Source organism: Stomoxys calcitrans, chromosome 3, assembly GCF_963082655.1.
Source record: "Stomoxys calcitrans chromosome 3, idStoCalc2.1, whole genome shotgun sequence".
NCBI classification, from domain to species: domain Eukaryota; kingdom Metazoa; phylum Arthropoda; class Insecta; order Diptera; family Muscidae; genus Stomoxys; species Stomoxys calcitrans.
In genome coordinates this window covers 53,106,552-53,126,165 of record NC_081554.1, presented here as the reverse complement: position 1 = coordinate 53,126,165, position 19,614 = coordinate 53,106,552, and the positions used below count along the sequence as shown (strand labels likewise).

Genomic DNA, 19,614 nt, shown 5'->3' with positions numbered 1-19,614 from the left:
ATATGGCAGCTATATCCAAATCTGAACCGATCTGGGCCAAATTAACAAGGGGAGGTCGAAGGGCCTAACACAACTCACTGTCCCGAATTTCAGCGAAATCGGATAATAAATGTGGCTTTTGTGGGCCTTAGACCCTAAATCGGAGGATCGGTCTATATGACAGCTATATCCAAATCTGGACCGATCTGAGCCAAATTGACGAAGGATGTCGAAGGGCGTAACACAACTCACTGCCCCAAATTTCAGCAAAATCGGATAATAAATGTGGCTTTTATGGGCCTAAGACCCTAAATTGGCGGATCGGTCTATATGGGGGCTATATCAAGATATAGTCCGATATAGCCCATCTTAGAACTTAACCTGCTTATGGACAAAAAAAGAACCTGTGTAAAATTTCAGCACAATATCTCTATTTTTAAAGGCTGTAGCGTGATTTCAACAGACAGACGGACAGACGGATAGACGGACGGACATGTCTAGATCGTCTTAGATTTTTACGCTGATCAAGAATATATATTCTTTATAGGGTCGGAAATGGATATTTCGATGTGTTGCAAGCGGAATGACAAAATGAATATACCCCCATCCTACGGTGGTGGGTATAAAAAAGTTAGTGTCATATTTGAATCCCTACATATCCTTATGTATCCCTTTTTAAGTTTCGGTTAGTCTCATAAAAAGTTTTATTTAGAAATTTACCAATCCTTCTTCCTCCTTGCTACATCAACATTTTTGTTCATCATTACTACATGAGGCAGCAACGGAATCCCCTAAGGCTAATGATGTTCCCATACATACTACGAAGAAGTTTTGCAAATATGTTTGTATGTTAATGCTCGTGTTGTGTTTCTCTTCAATTACCATAAATTTCTAGTTTATCATTTAGCTCTTCATCTGATAGAATTTATTTTCGAATTTATAGCTGTAATTAAAAGTAACAAAACAGATGCCCGCACGCACCGAAACCAAGAAAAAGGGTTTCTTTGGTTGGGGTAATTTGTGTATATGCCCCACTCACTCTTGCCCCAAAAATAATCTCTTCATAATGAATTTGCAGCACAAAAATTCGCTGGATACAGTTGGATGAAAACATCACCATCACCAGTGGGGCATACACCAGCAAAGCAATTAAATTATGCAACCATAAAGAACAAAGTGCCTCAATAGATATTAACAATTTAATGTTCTCTCCATTAGATTAGAGAGATAATTTTTAGCATGTCTTTGGGGGTATAGTTACAGCATAAAACAAATTTATGTGGTTACGCCCGAAGGGAAAAAAAAACTTGTAACCAGAATGTTTTCTCTGTTTGAAACTGCGAAAACAAAGTTCAAGTTAAATCTACACCCCTTCTGAGCAATGTGGCAAATTGAGGTATGGCTTTATGCTGGCAATTTCTTACATAAAATATTTATGTATGGTACTTGCACTCTTGGTTGGGTCAATAAGGATTTTGTTAAAAGAATTGGTAATAACTGAATTTGCAAAGAACACATTTTAAATATGACCTCTAATAAATCCCTTGCTAAGCAGTAAACTAATATTGTGTACAATACCTGGGTACTAAATGACTTAGCTGGCAACTCAACGGCTCCTTCTGCCTTGTCATTATTTGAAGAGGTTTAATGCTATTTCATCATAAGTGTTGTAGACCTCTGCCTAGCCAGATCCCAGAAAAGGTTCATTAGGTTTGGAGGTTAACTTAACCAGTTGCTATGGCAGTGAGAGATTTTTTAAAAGCACCATTTACTCTGTTCCTGTTTATTATTTCCGCCACCTCATGAATGCCGATTTATCCTGCCTGATATGCTGTCTGATTTCGAAGGTATCTTGAGTAGCGCTGCAGCTTTCTCTCTCTCTCTCTCTCTTGCTTTAGATCATAAAAATGTAACCTGACGTCGCATAGTGGTCCAAACGGCAAACAATTTCGAAAAAAGTCCACAACTGAGCGGAAAAAAAAGTTCCGGGCATTTGTAGAGGAAGACATAGGTTTCCATCTCGTCGGCCTCTTTGATGACCAAGACGCAAAAGATCCTCACAGCATTCCCCATACTTCAAAGACGCTAGAGCCTTCCGTCCCACCTAACTATCCATGTAAATAGTAACAGTCCAATCAGGCTGCCGCTCCCGCATCGACATCGTCTGCGAGGTCTTCAGGACCGCGAATACTTTCCCGTGAAAAACGCTACACCCGTCCAGAAGCCTGTATGATTCCCTTATTTCAAGAAACTTAATAAAGGCTCCCGCCCTGGTACCCCCAAACTAATGTAGAACCATAAGTGTACACAGAAGGTCCCCGAAAGGACGGTCCCAACCCAGAGATACCTTTCGGGGATAACTTCGTCCTACTCTTTAACAAAGAAGAACTTCCCTGGTAAATAGTCCACGCCGCAGAGGACGGGCCATAGTTTAACGAGCGGCTGTTTCCTACGATCCAATCTACGATGTCACAAAACGAAGGTCTCACATTGGGTATGACAGTCTGCACCTATTTCGGGGCACTTCTTCTTACCCCAGCTTTTAGCACCACCGCATTACAATGTACCTTCTCAATCGACCTGCTGAGGGCTCTTTTGTACAGAGTTAGTGGCTAAACCAGATATCTTTAGGTTGGAGTCAGCCGAACAGCTGCCGTAAGTACCCTGTGTACCGCCCTGGCCTAATGCCCTAACTCTTTCCTACCAAGTTGCAACAGGATGCTCTATATTTAGTCCCCCTTTGAACCATTTGCCCACTTTCCTTCTCCAGCTTATCCTCTAATCAAAAATCACCACCAGATACTTTGCTTCCGGACGGAGTTGAACCCCATCCCTGAAAAACACTAAGTTTGTTGTTGTTTGCTGGTTGTTGTTGTACTTGTAGCCACATCTGTATGTGGAGGTAGCAACATCTCAGTCTTTCTGGGGCTTATGCCAAACCCATTCAGACAGCTTTCTCAAGACCCCCTGAGCGAGGTGCTTAATAGAAAAGAAGAGACCTCAAAATCCCAGGGATAAACGGAAGCCACATAAGAGGGGATAAAGCCTCTAACTACGGAGTTTCTATCGACATGCAAATTTGACCTTGAACATTCCACTAAGGAACAGAGACAAACTTCTCCAAACATTAATTTATATGGACCGTACTATCGATTCAAATAAAGATTTCATGCATTTTCTGAATTTTATGTATTTTTATACTCTACAACACCACTGTGGTACAGGGTATTATAACTTTGTGCATTTGTTTGCTACGTTAAGAAGGATAAGAGCTAGACCCATCGATAAGTATACCGATCGGCTTACAATCACTTCCTGATTCGCTTTAGCTATGTCCGTCTGTCTGTCTGTCCATTTTTTTCTTGTAACCAAGGTACAGGTCGCATTTGTTGTCCGATTTTCATAAAATTTGGCACAAGTCAATTTTTTGGGTCCAAGGCTGTTACCCGATCAAAACACGAAGGGACCAAATTGATCACGTTGTGATAGATGGAAGGCATTCATCCAGCGTGTTAGATGTACGATCGATCCATGAAGTGAATATAGACTCGGATCATTAACTTGTTGCAGTAAAGGTTTGCACCCGTCTGAACATGACAAGGAAGGTAAGATCTGACACTGCCAAATGGAAGCTGAACATAGAAAAGCTGTAAACATAATGGATGGCAACGGCATATTCCACTCGACTGGCCCAACCCAGCTTGATGAAAGCACTCCTTGTTCCGATGATATAATGGCGCAGTGGCAGACCATTGTCCACCCCATGGATAATGCCACGAAATCCGTACCGGAAGCCTCCTTCAAGAAACCCATGGTACGACCAAGACTATCGAGATCCTATTGAAGCCAAGAATGCGGCATATAGAGCAACCCTGCAATCACTAGCAACGCGCCAGATGAAGGAGAGGTATCGGAAGAAATGGAGAGAGGAGAAACGTCTATTCCGCAGAAGGAAAAAGGAAATGAAAAGACGTGAGTGTGAGCGAATTGAGATGTACAAGAGCCAGAATAAAGTCCGGAAATTCTACCGAAGAATTAAACATCACACCGATGGCTTTGGTGCAGGCACATCCTTCTGCAGAGACAAAGAAGGAAATCGGGTAACTGACACAGATAACATGCTGAGGATATGGAAAGAACATTTCACCCAACTGCTAGTGTTCGACATTGGCGCCGAGAGGATACCGCAGAATCAATCCCTGATGATGGTATAGAATGTTTACCGCCCAGTCAGAATGAGGTCCAAGTAGCAGTGACCCGACTAAAGAACAACAAGGCAGCAGGAGCCGACGGGTTACCCGCTAAACTATTTTAGACCGGAGGCGATACGCTGATAAGGCGTATGCATCAGCTTATCTGCGCAATCTGGCTAGAAAAACGCATACCCGATGATTAATGGAACCTCAACATACTATGTCCCCTACACAAGAATGGAGACAAGACGGAATGTGCCAACTACAGAGGAATAAGTCTTCTCCCCATCGCATACAAGATACTCTCGAGCATACTGTGTGAAAGATTAAAACCTAAGACCAATGAGATAATTGGGCCCTGTGGGCAATGCGGCTTTAGACCTGGTAAATCCATCCTGGACCAGATATTTACATTGCGCCAATTCCTGGATGTAGAAATCCCGAGAAGGACAAATCAACACCTACCATCTCTTTATTGGCTACAAAGCCGCTTTCCAAAGCCTCATACATTCAAAGGTATTTCAAGCCATGTCTGAGTTTGGTATCCCTGCAAAGAGAGTTTGGTATCCCTCAGTAAGAATAGGAAAGAATCCTTCCGAACCATTTAATACCAAACGAGGTTTCAGATAAGGAGACAGTCTATTGTGTGATCTCTTTAATATCCTGTTGGAGAAGATTATACGAGATGCAGAAGTGAATAGATATGGCACACTAATCACAAGAGAGCACATGCTACTCGCCTATGCCGACGATATCGATATCATAGGTCAGTCACCGGAATTGGTAACTGCAGCCTTCGAAAGAATCGAAAGAGAGCCAGTGCAAATGGGTCTGGCAATAAATGGAGATAAGACGAAATGGATGGTTCATTTCCCAAAACGCCTTGTACAACTGAGCAAATAAAGAAAATGGAGAAAGTTTGGAACCACAACTTTGAGACAGTCAGCAACATTATCTAGCCCGGCACGGCCGTAACCGAAACGAGTTTTGAAATGAAGTGAAGAATAATACTGGCAAACAGATGCTACTTTGGACTAAGTAAGCAGTTTAGAAACAAAGCCACCTCTCGACAGACGAAGATTACACTATGCAAGACACTGATACTACCCGTGCTGTTATATGGGAACTTTTGAAAGCAGATGAGGCAGTACTTGGAGTATTTGAGAGAAAGATTCTTCATAAATTATATGGACCAGTTTGCGTTAATGGAGAATATAGGTGACATATGAACCACGAGCTGTATGAGGGGTATGACGACATGGTTACACTTATCAAACTACAACGACTGCGTTGGTTAGGTCATGTTGTCAGAATGGATGAAAAAGCACCAGCAAAGAAGTCTTTTGAAGGCAAATACGGTGGCACACGCAATCTGGGAAGACCAAAAACCTAATGGAAAGTTCAAGTGGTGGAAGACACCTCGAAACTCGGTGTCAAAGATTTTAGAATGAGCGCAGAAGATTGAGGCTTTTGGAACGCTATTCCACGTTCGGCTAGTGGACCAAATATTCTGTCATAGCCAATCGAAGTAAAGTATAGTATTGGGTTGCCCAAAAAGTAATTGCGGATTTTTCATATAGTCGGCGTTGACAAATTTTTTCACAGCTTGTGACTCTGTAATTGCATTCTTTCTTCTGTCAGTTATCAGCTGTTACTTTTAGCTTGCTTTAGAAAAAAAATGTAAAAAAAAAGTATATTTGATTAAAGTTCATTCTAAGTTTTATTAAAAATGCATTTACTTTCTTTTAAAAAATCCGCAATAACTTTTTGGGCAACCCGATAGTATGCAAAATTAAAGTCTGACTAGATTTCAACATAGGTTTCATATACTCAGAGTAGTATGAATGTAGACTCGGTGGTGTAGGATATTTTATAGTAGGCTTCGCCCGACTTTTGCATTTCCTAGCTGTTTTTATACCCTCCACCATAAGATGGGGGGTATACTAATTTCGTCATTCTGTTTGTAACTACTCGAAATATTCGTCTGAGACCCCATAAAGTATATATATTCTTGATCGTCGTGAAATTTTATGTCGATCTAGCCATGTCCGTCCGTCTGTCCGTCCGTCCTTCCGTCCGTCCGTCCGTCCGTCCGTCCGTCCGTCCGTCTGTCTGTCGAAAGCACGCTAACTTCCGAAGGAGTAAAGCTAGGCGCTTGAAATTTTGCACAAATACTTCTTATTAGTGTAGGTCGGTTGGTATTGTAAATGGGCCATATCGGTCCATGTTTTGATATAGCTGCCATATAAACCGATCTTGGGTCTTGACTTCTTGAGCCTCTAGAGTGCGCAATTCTTATCCGATTGGAATGAAATTTTGCACGACGTGTTTTGTTATGACATCCAACAACTGTGCCAAGTATGGTTCAAATCGGTCCATAACCTGATATAGCTGCCATATAAACCGATCTTGGATCTTGACTTCTTGAGCGTCTAGAGGGCGCAATTCTTATCCGATTGGGATGAAATTTTGCATCAAGTGTTTTGTTATGACATCCAACAACTGTGCCAAGTATGGTTCAAATCGGTACATAACCTGATATAGCTGCCATATAAACCGATCTTGGGTCTTGACTTCTTGAGCCTCTAGAGTGCGCAATTCTCATCCGATTGGGATGAAATTTTGCACGACGTGTTTTGTTATTATATCCAACAACTGTGCCAAGTATGGTTCAAATCGTTCCATAACCTGATATAGCTGCCATATAAACCGATCTTGGGTCTTGACTTCTTGAGCCTCTAGAGTGCGCAATTCTCATCCGATTGGGATGAAATTTTGCACGACGTGTTTTGTTATTATATCCAACAACTGTGCCAAGTATGGTTCAAATCGGTCCATAACCTGATATAGCTGCCATATAAATCGATCTTGGGTCTTGACTTCTTGAGCCTCTAGAGTGCGCAATTCTCATCCGATTGGGATGAAATTTTGCACGACGTGTTTTATTATGATATCCAACAACTGTGCCAAGTATGGTTCAAATCGGTTCATAACCTGATATAGCTGCCATATAAACCGATCTGGGATCTTGACTTCTTGAGCCTCTAGAGGTCGCAATTGTTATCCGATTTGCCTGAAATTTTGTACGACGGATTCTTTCATGACCATCAACATACGTGTTTATTATGGTCTGAATCGGTCCATAGCCGGATACAGCTCCCATATAAATCGATCTCTCTATTTTACTTCTTGAGCCCACAAAGGGCGCAATTCTTATTCGAATTGGCTGACATTTTACACAGGTCTCCAACATATAATTTAATTGTGGTCCAAACCGGACCATATCTTGATATCGCTCTAATAGCAGAGCAAATCTTTTCTTATATCCTTTTTTTGCCTAAGAAGAGATGCCGGGAAAAGAACTCGACATATGCGATCCATGGTGGAGGGTATATAAGATTCGGCCCGGCCGAACTTAGCACGCTTTTACTTGTTTTTTTTTAACTTTCCCATAGCTCTTAAAAATCACCCTTACTTGATCCACATAAAAATATATACGATTCAAACCTAGTTTTGCAAAATCGAGTATGTTTCCACATCTCTTGTCTCCATCTCTCCTGTAATTTCCGTTTACAAAGTTATTTTCATCTGTTTTAAGTTACACAAGTCAGCAACTGTGTAGAATATCAAAAGGTCTTGAAGGCCCCCTTGTTTTTTGTCTTCACTCACTTGTTTTGCTGTTATCAGTTGGCACATGCATGGTATTATTTTTCATAAATCTCAACATATTTGTTTTGTTTGTTTACATTCAATTTCCTAAGGAAATGTTGTTGAACATATTTCCATAATTTAATCCGAGCAGCTTAAACTGTCACAAAATACTCGTACATAGAGTAAAGTTACTGGGAAAAGGAACAAGCATAATGCCTTAAACATTAGCAATAGTAGGCCAAGTCATAAAGAAATTCAAAATTTGTGGCTTAAGTGAAATGAAAAGAAAACTCCCCCCTGCTCTCCTGTAACTTGGTCTCGTAAGTAGTCAACCGTGGTAGAGCAAACAAATGAAAAGACATTCTCAAACAAATTTAAATCCTTCATAAATGTCCAACCCGATTTGACAAAGGTTTGGCGATGGCAAGGAAACAAGCTAGGACCAAACTAGGGCCCCTTAAATAGGTATTATAAAATCATTACGAAAACGATATTCTCCTCCACCCATAAAAAAGGGCTAGCTGCAAAACATATTGCCCTTGATTCCAGAGAATTACTAAAAAGTTTAAACAACAATTTGTGGTGTGTGTCAGTTTTTTCCGCACCAAAGTCCTTTTGCCCTTTCACTGGGCACCAGCAGTAGTCCTTTGCCCACAGTCCTTGCCTATGCGGGGCAATCCTTTAGAGGGCAAAACACAAATATGTCTAGCGTCATTAAATCTGTGGTTTTTGCTTAAACAGTCCGAGTGGTATCAGGCTTAGCCAAAGTGAAAGCAAAACCTTGATGAAGAGCCTCACTCTGTGTGTGTTAAACTTTGTGGCAGCATAAAACATTAATAAATAATATTTTTCTTTTTTTTTGTATGAAAATTTATGGTGTCCTTGCTATGTGGCCTGGCATCCTTTTTCCTGTTAACCATTCTGGGTGTTGTTTTTTGTGTTTTTCATTTTTCAAAGAGCAATCGTAAATCCTTAAAGGATTAAATATGTTAATTGGCATTTGGAGCATACGGTTCGTGCTTTGAATATTTTATTCCATATTTTAGATGCGCCTTATGTTTTCAAGGCTTTCTTCTTCTCCGCCGTTTCGCTGTGTCAACTTCTTATGAGTTATGGTGGCATGACCTTGCTTTTGCCATTTTGCTTATAAATCAATTTCCTTCTAGGAACTCCGATAGCATATCAATTAATTTCTGTCAATTATGATGATTTGTGTTCTCTGCTCCATGTATGCATTGCGATGACCACGCGCCGAGTCCTAAAGGCATCATATTTGCCATGACACTTTAGTATTGATTTCAAGAGGAAAAAAAGGCATAGAGGTTGTTGTTGTCGGTAAATCGGGGATAAGCATTTCAAATCCTGGTAGAAAGGTAAAAAAAATCGTATACACTTGCAAACCAGATAATAAGGAAAACGGTGTTAAAAAGCAGCAACATCCATTATATAAAAATTAAAATGTTGCGCTTTGTTTGGTCCGAATAGAGTCAAGCGGCTGAACAGATTTTTATGAAACCCTCCGGTAAAAATTACCTTATGGTACCCAAAAAACACGAAATTGTTGCAAAACTTTGGGGTCAAGTAACCTGGGGGGACGCCCCATCCCAAAACCCACCCGAACGGACATGTTTACCGATTGGGACAATATGGGTATCAAATTAAAGGTATTTGTGAGTAGAGTGTGAACTTGGCATTAAAATTCCACCTTTAGTGTCGGGGGGATTCCCCACCACCAGAGCCTTAAACCTCTTTATTCCAAGTATCCGGTGTTACCGTGAGTCTCGTCGTATACTGTGGAAAATAGGTTTTCATCAAAACCCTTAACATGTCCTCCATTGTCTCTGCTCTCACTCCCATGTCGTCTTCTAAAATTTCAGTTTGGAGATGGGTTTTTGAGAGAAACTTTTTTTATCTTGGAGGCGTTATTAACGCTATCAACCTATTCGCAGAAAAGCTTCCAGCAGGCACGTTTAGGCGCTCTGTTAATCTTATTGTACTCCTTGAGCCGTGTGTAGTACACATCCTAGTAAACTTCCGCTTTTTTACGACGTGCTCTGTTAACAAGTCTGCGGACCTCTTTCCCAATTTTGCGAATCTCCCCGGTCATCCAGGGTTTTTCTTGGGCTAATTTCCTTTTCCGAAGAGGACAACTATCTTCGAAGGACCCAACCAGTTCAGTTGTTATCCTGTTGACATTTCCGTCAATGTCTGTTATGCTTGGACTAAATTATCTTGCCCAACTTCTCATATGGGCAGCCTTGCGACTTTTGTCCAGTTGGTTTTCAACTTATTCCGGAAGTTTCTCGGATTCGGCACTGGCCGTGCTATTCTAAACCTAATGTAGCGATGATCAGAGAAAGAGTGTTCCATGGAGACCCTCCAATCCAGAACCTCGTCAATTAGATTTTCCGAACATATCGTCACATCTAATACCTCCTCCCTTAATAAGCGGGGCCAAGCCCTGGTAAATAAGAACAAAGGTAGCGGTGTTACCAATATTAAGTGTTATTAGGTTCTTAGTATTCAAGAACTTTGCCAGGGCTTGGCCCGGCTTATTAGAGTTGGTACTACCCCACGAAATGTGGTGAGAGTTCGCATCGCAACCTACTAGTACCTCGTTTCCAGTCTTTTTTGCTTTCCTCACCAGCCGTTGCAACTTTGGCGTGGGTGGCGGTGTCGGAGAGTCAAAGGCAGACAAAGTTATGCCAGGTATGGTCCACCGTCTCCCTGTTGCATCCGAATGACAAATAACAGATGTCCTCGGCGGAGTACCAGTGTTGGCATAGAATAATTGGTAGTTGATATGGTTCAGTCCAGAAACGTTGTTCCGGGTCGTCCATGGCTCCTGAATTAAGGCAATATGAACCTTGCCCTTGCTGATTTTCTCCATCAGAGCGTGAGCGGTGGAGGTTTATCTGGATTACCTCAATCATTGGTCCTCCAGTAAATAGGCATCTTGGGAATAGGTGATGATCTCATCGTCTGTTCTCTATTCTTCAGACTGCATAGAGTTTCCAGTCACTGCACTGCCTGATGTCATCGTCTTAGGACCTTTGCCTAGTTTAGTTTTTCGACTCTTTATAAAGTCGGTAATGGTTCCATCGTCGGGTCCCTGTTCGTTAGGCTGCTGTATTGGGTTTCCATTCCCTGTACTGCCTGATGTTTCAATACTAGGATCTCTGCCTATCTCAGTCTTCCAAACATTAAGTAAATGGGCTTCTTGGAAGTAGGTGATGGTACCATCATCGGCTCCCTGTTCGTTGGGTTGCATTGAGACTCCTGTCGCTGCGCTGCCTAATGTTTCCATATTAGGATCTTCACCTATCCCAGTATTCCGAATCTTGAAGTTGGTGATGGGTTTGTCGTCGGGTCTCTGTTTGTTAGGCTGTGTTGGGCCTCTCGCCACTACATTGCCTGATATTTCAGTATTAGGATCTACGTTTGGTATCGAAGGATTTTTTTTTTATTTTATGCACAACCTCGTGCAGGGCAAGTTCCACCGACCTTCCCTTGACATAGGAAGGCTGTTTGTATTTGACCAGTTCGCTGGATGTTCTACTCTTTATCATGGTATCCACAATACGTTCCATGGTTTTGAGTACAAAGGACGTAAGGCTTATAGGTCTGTAGGCCTTTGGTGTCGTATAACTTGCCTTGCCTGGCTTGGGTATAAGCACCACCCTTGCCTCCTGCCAGGATTTCGGAGTATATGCAAGTCACAGGCACACTGTGAAAATACAGCTCAGATGGGGCGCCAGATAGTCTGTCTCTTTCTATAGTAACGCCGGAAATATTTCATCAGGTCCGGGTGACTTAAATGGTTTAAAGCTCCTCAAGGATTCCTTGACCATAAATTCCGTAATTATAAACCTTCGATTAATGTCATTATTTCAAGATTTCGGTGTCTCCGTGATTCCCGTCGTATCCTGTGGAAAATGGGTTTTCATCAAAAGCCTCAACACTACACTGCCTGATATTGAGAGAGGCCGTAATTTTCTCGTTGTCAGCCCCCAGTTTGTTGGGCTGTTTTGAGTCACCTGCCACTGCACGGCCTGGTGTCTCAAAATGAGAATTTCAGCCTATCCTAGCCTTCCCAATCTTGAAAAGACAGCTTTGCTCCCGTAGTGCGGCATGCCTTTAGTCTTAGCTAAACTCGTCACGGAGACTTGATCAATGCCAACCACAAGGAGAGTTTCTTCCTTCTTCTCCTCCCTGTGGAACCTCCCCTCCCACTTCTCTGCGACCAAACCTTGGTTTTGCTTGCCCAAGAAGAATCCCAACATGCGTTCCGTTGCAAATTTACTGCCCCATCCCTTGATGAAGCCCGTCTCCTTTGTGAGCGAGGGGATATCCATCTTTCTCACAACGTCCAGCTTTGCGCCCTCCCAGGGAGCATGAATACCTGTGACGAGTTGTTTGACGGTATTAATACATTCCGTCGGCGCAAAACGCAACTCTACAGAGTTCCACACATGTTCGAAAATCTGATCTTTAACCAGATCCTCCACTTGGGACCGATGATCTGGTGGAATTCTATCGGATGTACAGCCGATATTGATGACTGCATAATCAGCTCATCTCTGTTGTGCTTCCTTTCCACTCTGGCGTAAGAGGGCGGCTGCTTACCATTCTCAGTAGCCATCTTAACCTTCCGTGATGACTGTGGTCTCCTTTTGGAATCTCACAGTCCTCCATGAAGACTAAGTGGCCATAGGCGCTTCCTTCGACCTTGTCTACCTCCGCAGGACACTGTCTGGAGTCTCTATTGCGGGATTTGCTGGCTTGGTTGTCCCGTAGCGCGGAGGTTAGCATGTCCGCCTATGACGCTGAACGCCTGGGTTCGAATCCTGGCGAGCCCATCAGAAAAAATTTTCAGCGGTGATTTTCCCCTCCTAATTCTGGCAACATTTGTGAGGCACTATGCCATGTAAAACTTCTCTCCAAAAGAGGTGTGGCACTGCGGCACGCCATTCGGACTCGTCTATAAAAAGGAGGCCCCTTATCATTGAGCTTAAACATGAATCGGACTGCACTCCTTGATATGTGAGAAGTTTACCCCTGTTCCTTAGTGGAATGTTCATGGACAAAATTTGCATTTACTTGAAAGCGGGGAGCTCTTTTTCTTCTTCGGCATTTTAGCAGTGTTATGCTCTTCGGGAGATCTGATTCTTTTTCCAGCTTACGTAGAAGTGCTTGGAATGTCAGTTCAATCCCTTCCAGCATCCTGCACTTTCGTATAAGATAGTTCCTAGTCTCGCAAGCTCGTCTGCTCTACAATTCCCAGGTATATTTCTGTGGTCCGGTTGTTGTTGTTGTTGTTGTAGCAGTTTATTGTGTACTATCTTTCGTCTGCTTGATTCTGTTGAGTGTCAAGACCCAGGAACTCCGCGACTAAGATGGGGTGCGTCCACAGGGATCTGGGTCTGAGTCGAGTGGGTCTGGCCGGGCAGTTAAACAGGTGACGTGTATCGTGCGGTCCCTGGTTACAGTCGGGACATACATCTTGCACGTCGGCATCAATCCTAGCTCTGTGGGAATTGAGGCGGCTGCATCTGCCGGAACGTAATTGAGCCAGAATCACTCTGGTTTGCCGGGGGAGGTCGATTTCTTCGGGTGCAATGGGTGGCGGTCGTACTCCAAGGACTACATTCACCCGGTAGCCAGTTAACGCGTCTGCTACCGTGTCTGCATGAATGTTGTTCAGACCCGCTTGATATGCCGCTTGATCTAGAGGTTCTCTCTTGTAGCGCTGGACCTCACGCTCTAGATCATGTAGATCTACCTTAAGGCTTCTGGGCGGTGGGTATCTATCCACAAGATGATGATTTGGATGATTTCTGCGATAACAGCCCAAAAGGTATTGCTTAGACAGCATGTAGTTATGTCTTCGCACTGGTAGGATCTTTGTCTCCTGGTGGAGGTGGTCCACATGAGAACTAAGGAGGCAGCCCGTCGCAGTTCGGAGGGCGGCATTCTGACAGATCTGAATATTATTCCACTGCGTGTCACAAAGCTGACGTGACCACACTGGCGCTGCATAACTTACCACAGACCGGCCAATTGCTTTGTACGTGGTCAACAAGGTTTCTTTGTCTGCACCCCAAGTGCTGCCAGCGAGTGACTTGAGGACCTTGTTTCTACTTTTGACTTTATTGCAGATTGCTGTGGCATGTGGGGAGAAAGTGTAGGAGCTGTCAAATGTGACGCCAAGTATTTTGGGACACTTGATGGTCGGAATCAATTCTCCATCGACCATCACAGTCAGCTCAGAATTCACCTCACGCGTATTTGTAGTGAACAGTGTGGCTGAAGATTTGGTGGCGGATATCTTCAGATTTCTTGCAGCGAAATATGAGGCAAGCTCGTTGAGGTAGACGTTCAACCTATCGCAGATGTCATCAATGGGTGGGGGGCCTGATGCCAAGATCGTACAGTCGTCCGCATATGATACGATCTCTATGCCGTCTGGAGGAGGTGGGATGGAGGAAAGGTAGAGGTTAAACAGAGCCGGAGATATCACCCCGCCTTGGGGAACTCCCTGTTTCACTCTACGGTGTTTTGACTTCTTATCCCTAAATTCCACAAATGACTGGCGGCCACACAGATAATTCGCGACCCAACGTTTAAGGCCTGGCTGGAGGGACGTGTTGGCGATGTCCTCAAATAATTTGGCATGGCTGACCGTGTCGAATGCCTTCGATAGGTCCAATGCCACGAGGACCGTCCTATCACATGGCCTGGGTTGATTGAAGCCACGGTAAATGTGTGTGGTGATGGCATGCAAAGCTGTTGTTGTGCTGTGCAGTCTCCGAAATCCGTGTTGATGCTCGGCGAATGGAAATTCTCCTACGAGGCTCGGGAGGAGTAATGCCTCAAGCGTCTTAGCCACTGGTGAGAGAAGGGAGATCGGTCTGTACGACTCCCCCAAACTCGGGTCTTTACCAGGCTTCAGTAGCGGGATCACTCTGCCCATTTTCCAGACATCGGGAACTATAAGAGTGTTCAATGACAGGTTAAGGACAGTGGTAAGGTACTCAACTCCAGGTAAATCCAGATTCTTCAGCATCAATGTAGAGATTCCGTCGGGGCCCAACGCCTTGGAAGATTTGGCGCCACGGATGACATTCGTAACTTCGCCCACGGTAAATTGTGATGGCTGTTCATCGGCTCGGAGACCACGAATACGGCGAATGGCTCTCCTCCTTGCCCTGTCTCTCTCGGGATGCACGATAAATTGACGGTTGAACAACCTGGCGCATCTCTTCGGATCAGTCACGGTTAACTCGCCAAAAGTGACTGAGGTCCTGTCGTCCCGTCTACCGGGGTTCGAGAGAGACTTAACAGTGGCCCACAATTTGCCTGCACCGGTGCCTAAGTTACATTGCTCCAAGTGTTCCAGCCACAAATTCCGCTTATGTTCGTTGACTACCCTGTTTATTTCCAGATTCAGCTCGCTGATTCTGGGGTTAGCGGGGTCCATAGCACGAATCCCATCACGCTCGTCTGCGAGTACCACTGCTTGCGCCGGGAAATTGGGTCGCACTTGCGGTATTCGACCGGCTGGTATAAAGCGAGCGGCTGCTGCGTTGATGATGTCTCGGAATTTCCTCTCGGCCACAAGCACATCAGAGGGGGGTGGCAGTTCATTGAAGCGGCGATTGGTATACTCTCTGAAGCCAGTCCAATTGGCCTTCTTATAGTTGATGAACGTTCGGCGCTCAGAGGTTATGAAGTCGGGTGGTCGGTCGATGGTGAGGATTATGGGGAGGTGGTCTGACCCCAAAGAGATGACGGCTTGCCAGGATACGTCACTCAGGAGATCAGGGGATGCGATTGAGATGTCTGGCGAGCTGCTGCACCTCCTCGTAATCCTAGTGGGGGCATCCTCATTCACCGTGCAAAACGTGGAGCTATCTATCTGCTCTGCCAAAGCTATGCCACGCTGGTCGTTGCCTAGGGGAGAATGCCATGACGAGTGATGTGCATTGAAATCCCCCAGAACCAGACGACTATGGCCAGATAGCAACCCACTTATGTCGGGGCTGTAGGCCTGGCCATTAATCGGGACACAGCTGCCAACCGGCGGTATATACACGTTGTATATCTCTATCTCGGCAGTACCAGACTTGACTGCTACCCCCATACATTCCATGTATGGGTCACTAGCGTCAAGCGCAGGCGAGATAGGTCTATACTGCACGGAATGGTGTATAACAAAGGCCAATCCCCCACCTCCATTCCTTGAGCGATCCTTACGTAGCACATTGTAGCCGTGACAACTGTGCAAGCTGCAGGTGTTAGTCAGCTTTGTCTCCTGGATCGCTGCGACCGATATGCTCTTCCGACTCATAAAATCCACAATCTCATCAATCTTGCCTCGCAGTCCATTGCAGTTTAACTGCAGGAACGATACATTTCCCGACACTGGCCTGGCAATAGTAGGGCTAGGGTGCTGTCTTTGCATAAATTGCCGTACGGGAGAGGTCGGGGGGGTCACATAGTCCGACGACGAGGACGCCGAAGGCGACGACGGCGACGCTTGTGACCCACTGCTGGCTGTGTTCGCACAGCACCTAGCGACATAGCCAGTATGACTATACTCCCGTAGCGAAGTTAGGCCAGAGCAAGAACGGAAATGTACCCACTCCAAGCACCTGTTACACCTCACCGACACTGACCGATGATGAAGGCGGTTCTGGCAAACGGAACAGAACCAGGGTCCGGGGTTCTTTTCAATCCCGGCACGGACCAAAAGCATACGGAGAAGGCACTCCGGGATGTGCCTCTCCCATGACGAAAAAAGACGAACACGTACACTGAGGCGGCAGCCCTTGCCGATGAAGATTCCATCGGGTCAATCCGGTACGTACAACCGGCTGTGGTCCGGTACCCATAGCAGGTGAATTTTGAACTGATCGTTGAGAGATCTGCGATAGTCGAGGGCGTTTTATTAATTCAGAAATATGTTCCCCAGCGATTAAATGGTTGCCTAGCTGTCTGAGATGATATTGATGACCTAGTTCTTCAGAGTACACCCCAAAGCTCACCTGGTCATTCAGTTTGAAGCCATCCTTAAAGAAGTCTACGTACCTTCTTTTGCCAGAGGTATTGTTGTTCTAATCAGATTAAAGTTTGCCCCTTTTCCTTAGTGGAATGTTCATGGGTAAAATTTGGAATTTGGAAGGTACAGTACTTTCTATCAAATAGCGGCTCGGGCAATGTATAATCCACACTGCATGGAACATTGGACATTATATGAAGACTAAAACAGTGACCCTAGCCGCCTCATGGGCAAAGAGAATACTTCCTTAGCCTCACAACAATAGCTACAGCAATTTGTCTAGCCACCATGGTCACAGGCAATAAGAGTAGCCAAGCGGATCTGATGCAAAAACAAGCCATTCTTTGGATCTGTCTGTGTATTGAACAGTAGGTGAATTTTTGGAGTGCCGTCCACCAGATCACAACACCATATATCATTATAGGTCTGGCATTACAGGACTCAGAAACAGCTGAACCGATTTTCTTGAAATTTTCACAAATAGTGCATAATGATCCGGTGGTGAAAATAGGGTACTACATTTTTTTGATATCTGAAGGGGGGGCGGACCCTCCCCCTTACCCTAATTTTCAGAAACGCCAGATCTCGGAGATGGGTGGTGCGATTTAAGCGAAATTTTGTGTGCTTTCTTACAGTAACCTACCCTACAAACAAAAATTTGGTATCCAAATTTCGGATGGGGTACCTAGGGGGAGCGCCCCCCCCAAACCTACCAAATATATATATACACCAATCACGGCAATATGGAACTCAAATGAAAGGTATTTAAGATCAGAAAAGGTATCTGATATCCAATTGTCGGACCAAGTGTTAGGGGGACCACCCCAACCCCCAAAACACCCCTAAAGCGGACATTTTTACCGACCATGGCAATATGCGACTCAAATGAAAGGTATTTGCGAGTAGAATACGAATGTGATATCCAAATTTGGGACCAAGTTTCTGGGGGTCCACTCCTTCCCCGAGAACATCCCCCAAATTCGACTTATTTACTGACCATACTAATATGGGGCTTACATAAAAGGTATTTGAGTGTAGAATACGAATCTTATATCCGAATGTGGGACCAAGTGTTTGGGGACCAAGTATCTATGAGGCCACCCCAACCCCCAAAACACCCCTAAAGCGGACATTTTTACCGACCATGGCAATATGCGACTCAAATGAAAGGTATTTGCGAGTAGAATGCGAATGTGATATCTAAATTTGGGACCAAGTGTTTGGGGGGCGCCCATCCCCGAGAACATTCCCCAAAGAGGATAAATTTACGAGCATTGCAATATGGGGCTCAAATGAAAGGTCTTTGGATGTTAGGCACGAACCAATATTCGGGAAAAGTATCTATGGAGCCACCCCATCCCCATAACACCAGCCAAATAGGAAGTATTTGCTGACCATTGCAATATAAGGCTCAAATAAAAGGTATTTTCGAGTAGAACGCGAATCTGATATATATTTTTTAAGCCAAGACATAAAAAAACACTCCCCAAAACGGTAATGTTTGCCGCCTATGAAAAAATGGAGCTCAAATGAAAGGTATTTGGGAGTAGACAATGAATCTGATATCAACATTCGGGACCAACTGTCTAGATGACGTCCCACCACCATATACAACCGAATTAAGCCACCAACCTTTTCCAATCACCTTCAGTTTGGCATAAAACCAACGCCATAAAAAAATAAATCCATCCACTGCAATCTCTAGAGATTCAGCTTCCTTTCAAGGTTCTTTTTAGTTTTTTTTTTCATTTCCATTATTAGCAAAAAACAAAAAGAATTGATAAAGCCAATCCCAGTAATGACCACTATTCACTGAGAGAATTATTTATTATTGCCTTTGGCATAATGTTTGCTGATTTATTCCCTCTTCCGTTTTAATTTGTCTTATTTGGTTCTTCTTCTTTCATTTACAGCGTCTTCGAGTACCTTCTGCAGCTCATTTCCGTTTACATGACTTCCGCTTTGATGACATCCATTTTGAGGACGATGATACTTTAAAGGTTTGTTTCCTATTTCTTGCCGAGTCCCTGGATAGAAGTGTGGATGGCAAACGCCCTCAATTCAAATTTGCTAATGGTGAATATTTAAATTTGTCTCTCTAATATAGGCCTGTTTACGAATGTTTTTGGATTTGGATTTTGTTGAACGTTTCCACATCGACTATGAGGTTCTGTGCCGTTGGCTGTTGAGTGTTAAAAAGAATTATCGCAATGTGATTTACCATAATTGGCGTCATGCCTTTAATGTGGCCCAAATGATGTTTGCTATATTGACGGTAAGTGATGATCTTAAGAAAATTACAATAATGGGAATGTTTTATTAAAAATACTATAGTATTAAGAAGTTTGTATAATTTTTTATACCCTCCACCATAGGATGGGAGGTATACTAATTTCGTCATTCTGTTTGCAACTACTCGAAATATTCGTCTGAGACCCCATAAAGTATATATATACTTGACCGTCGCGACATTTTATGTCGATCTAGCCATGCCCGTCCGTCTGTCTATCGAAAGCACGCTTACTTCCGAAGGGGTAAAGCTAGCTGCTTGAAATTTTGCACAAATTCTTCTTATTAGTGTAGGTCGGTTGGTATTGCAAACGGGCCATATCGGTCCACGTTTTGATACAGCTGCCATATAAACCGATCTTGGGTCTTGACTTCTTGAGCCTTCAGAGGGCGCAATTCTTATCCGATTGGAATGAAATTTTGCACGACTGGTTTTGTTAT

General features: G+C 43.9%; 1 protein-coding gene across 8 annotated transcripts in view; it reads left to right on the top strand.

The window, feature by feature from the left end:
- The window catches only part of LOC106082455 (dual 3',5'-cyclic-AMP and -GMP phosphodiesterase 11), a 349,544-nt gene that overhangs the window by 321,948 nt on the left and 7,982 nt on the right, over positions 1 to 19,614 (top strand). For all 8 annotated transcript variants that reach the window (XM_059364258.1, XM_059364257.1, XM_059364256.1 and 5 more), the window contains 2 exons: positions 18,798 to 18,884; positions 18,992 to 19,159. In XM_059364258.1, coding sequence (XP_059220241.1) covers positions 18,798 to 18,884; positions 18,992 to 19,159 — 255 coding nt within the window. The remainder of the gene's footprint in view (positions 1 to 18,797; positions 18,885 to 18,991; positions 19,160 to 19,614) is intronic.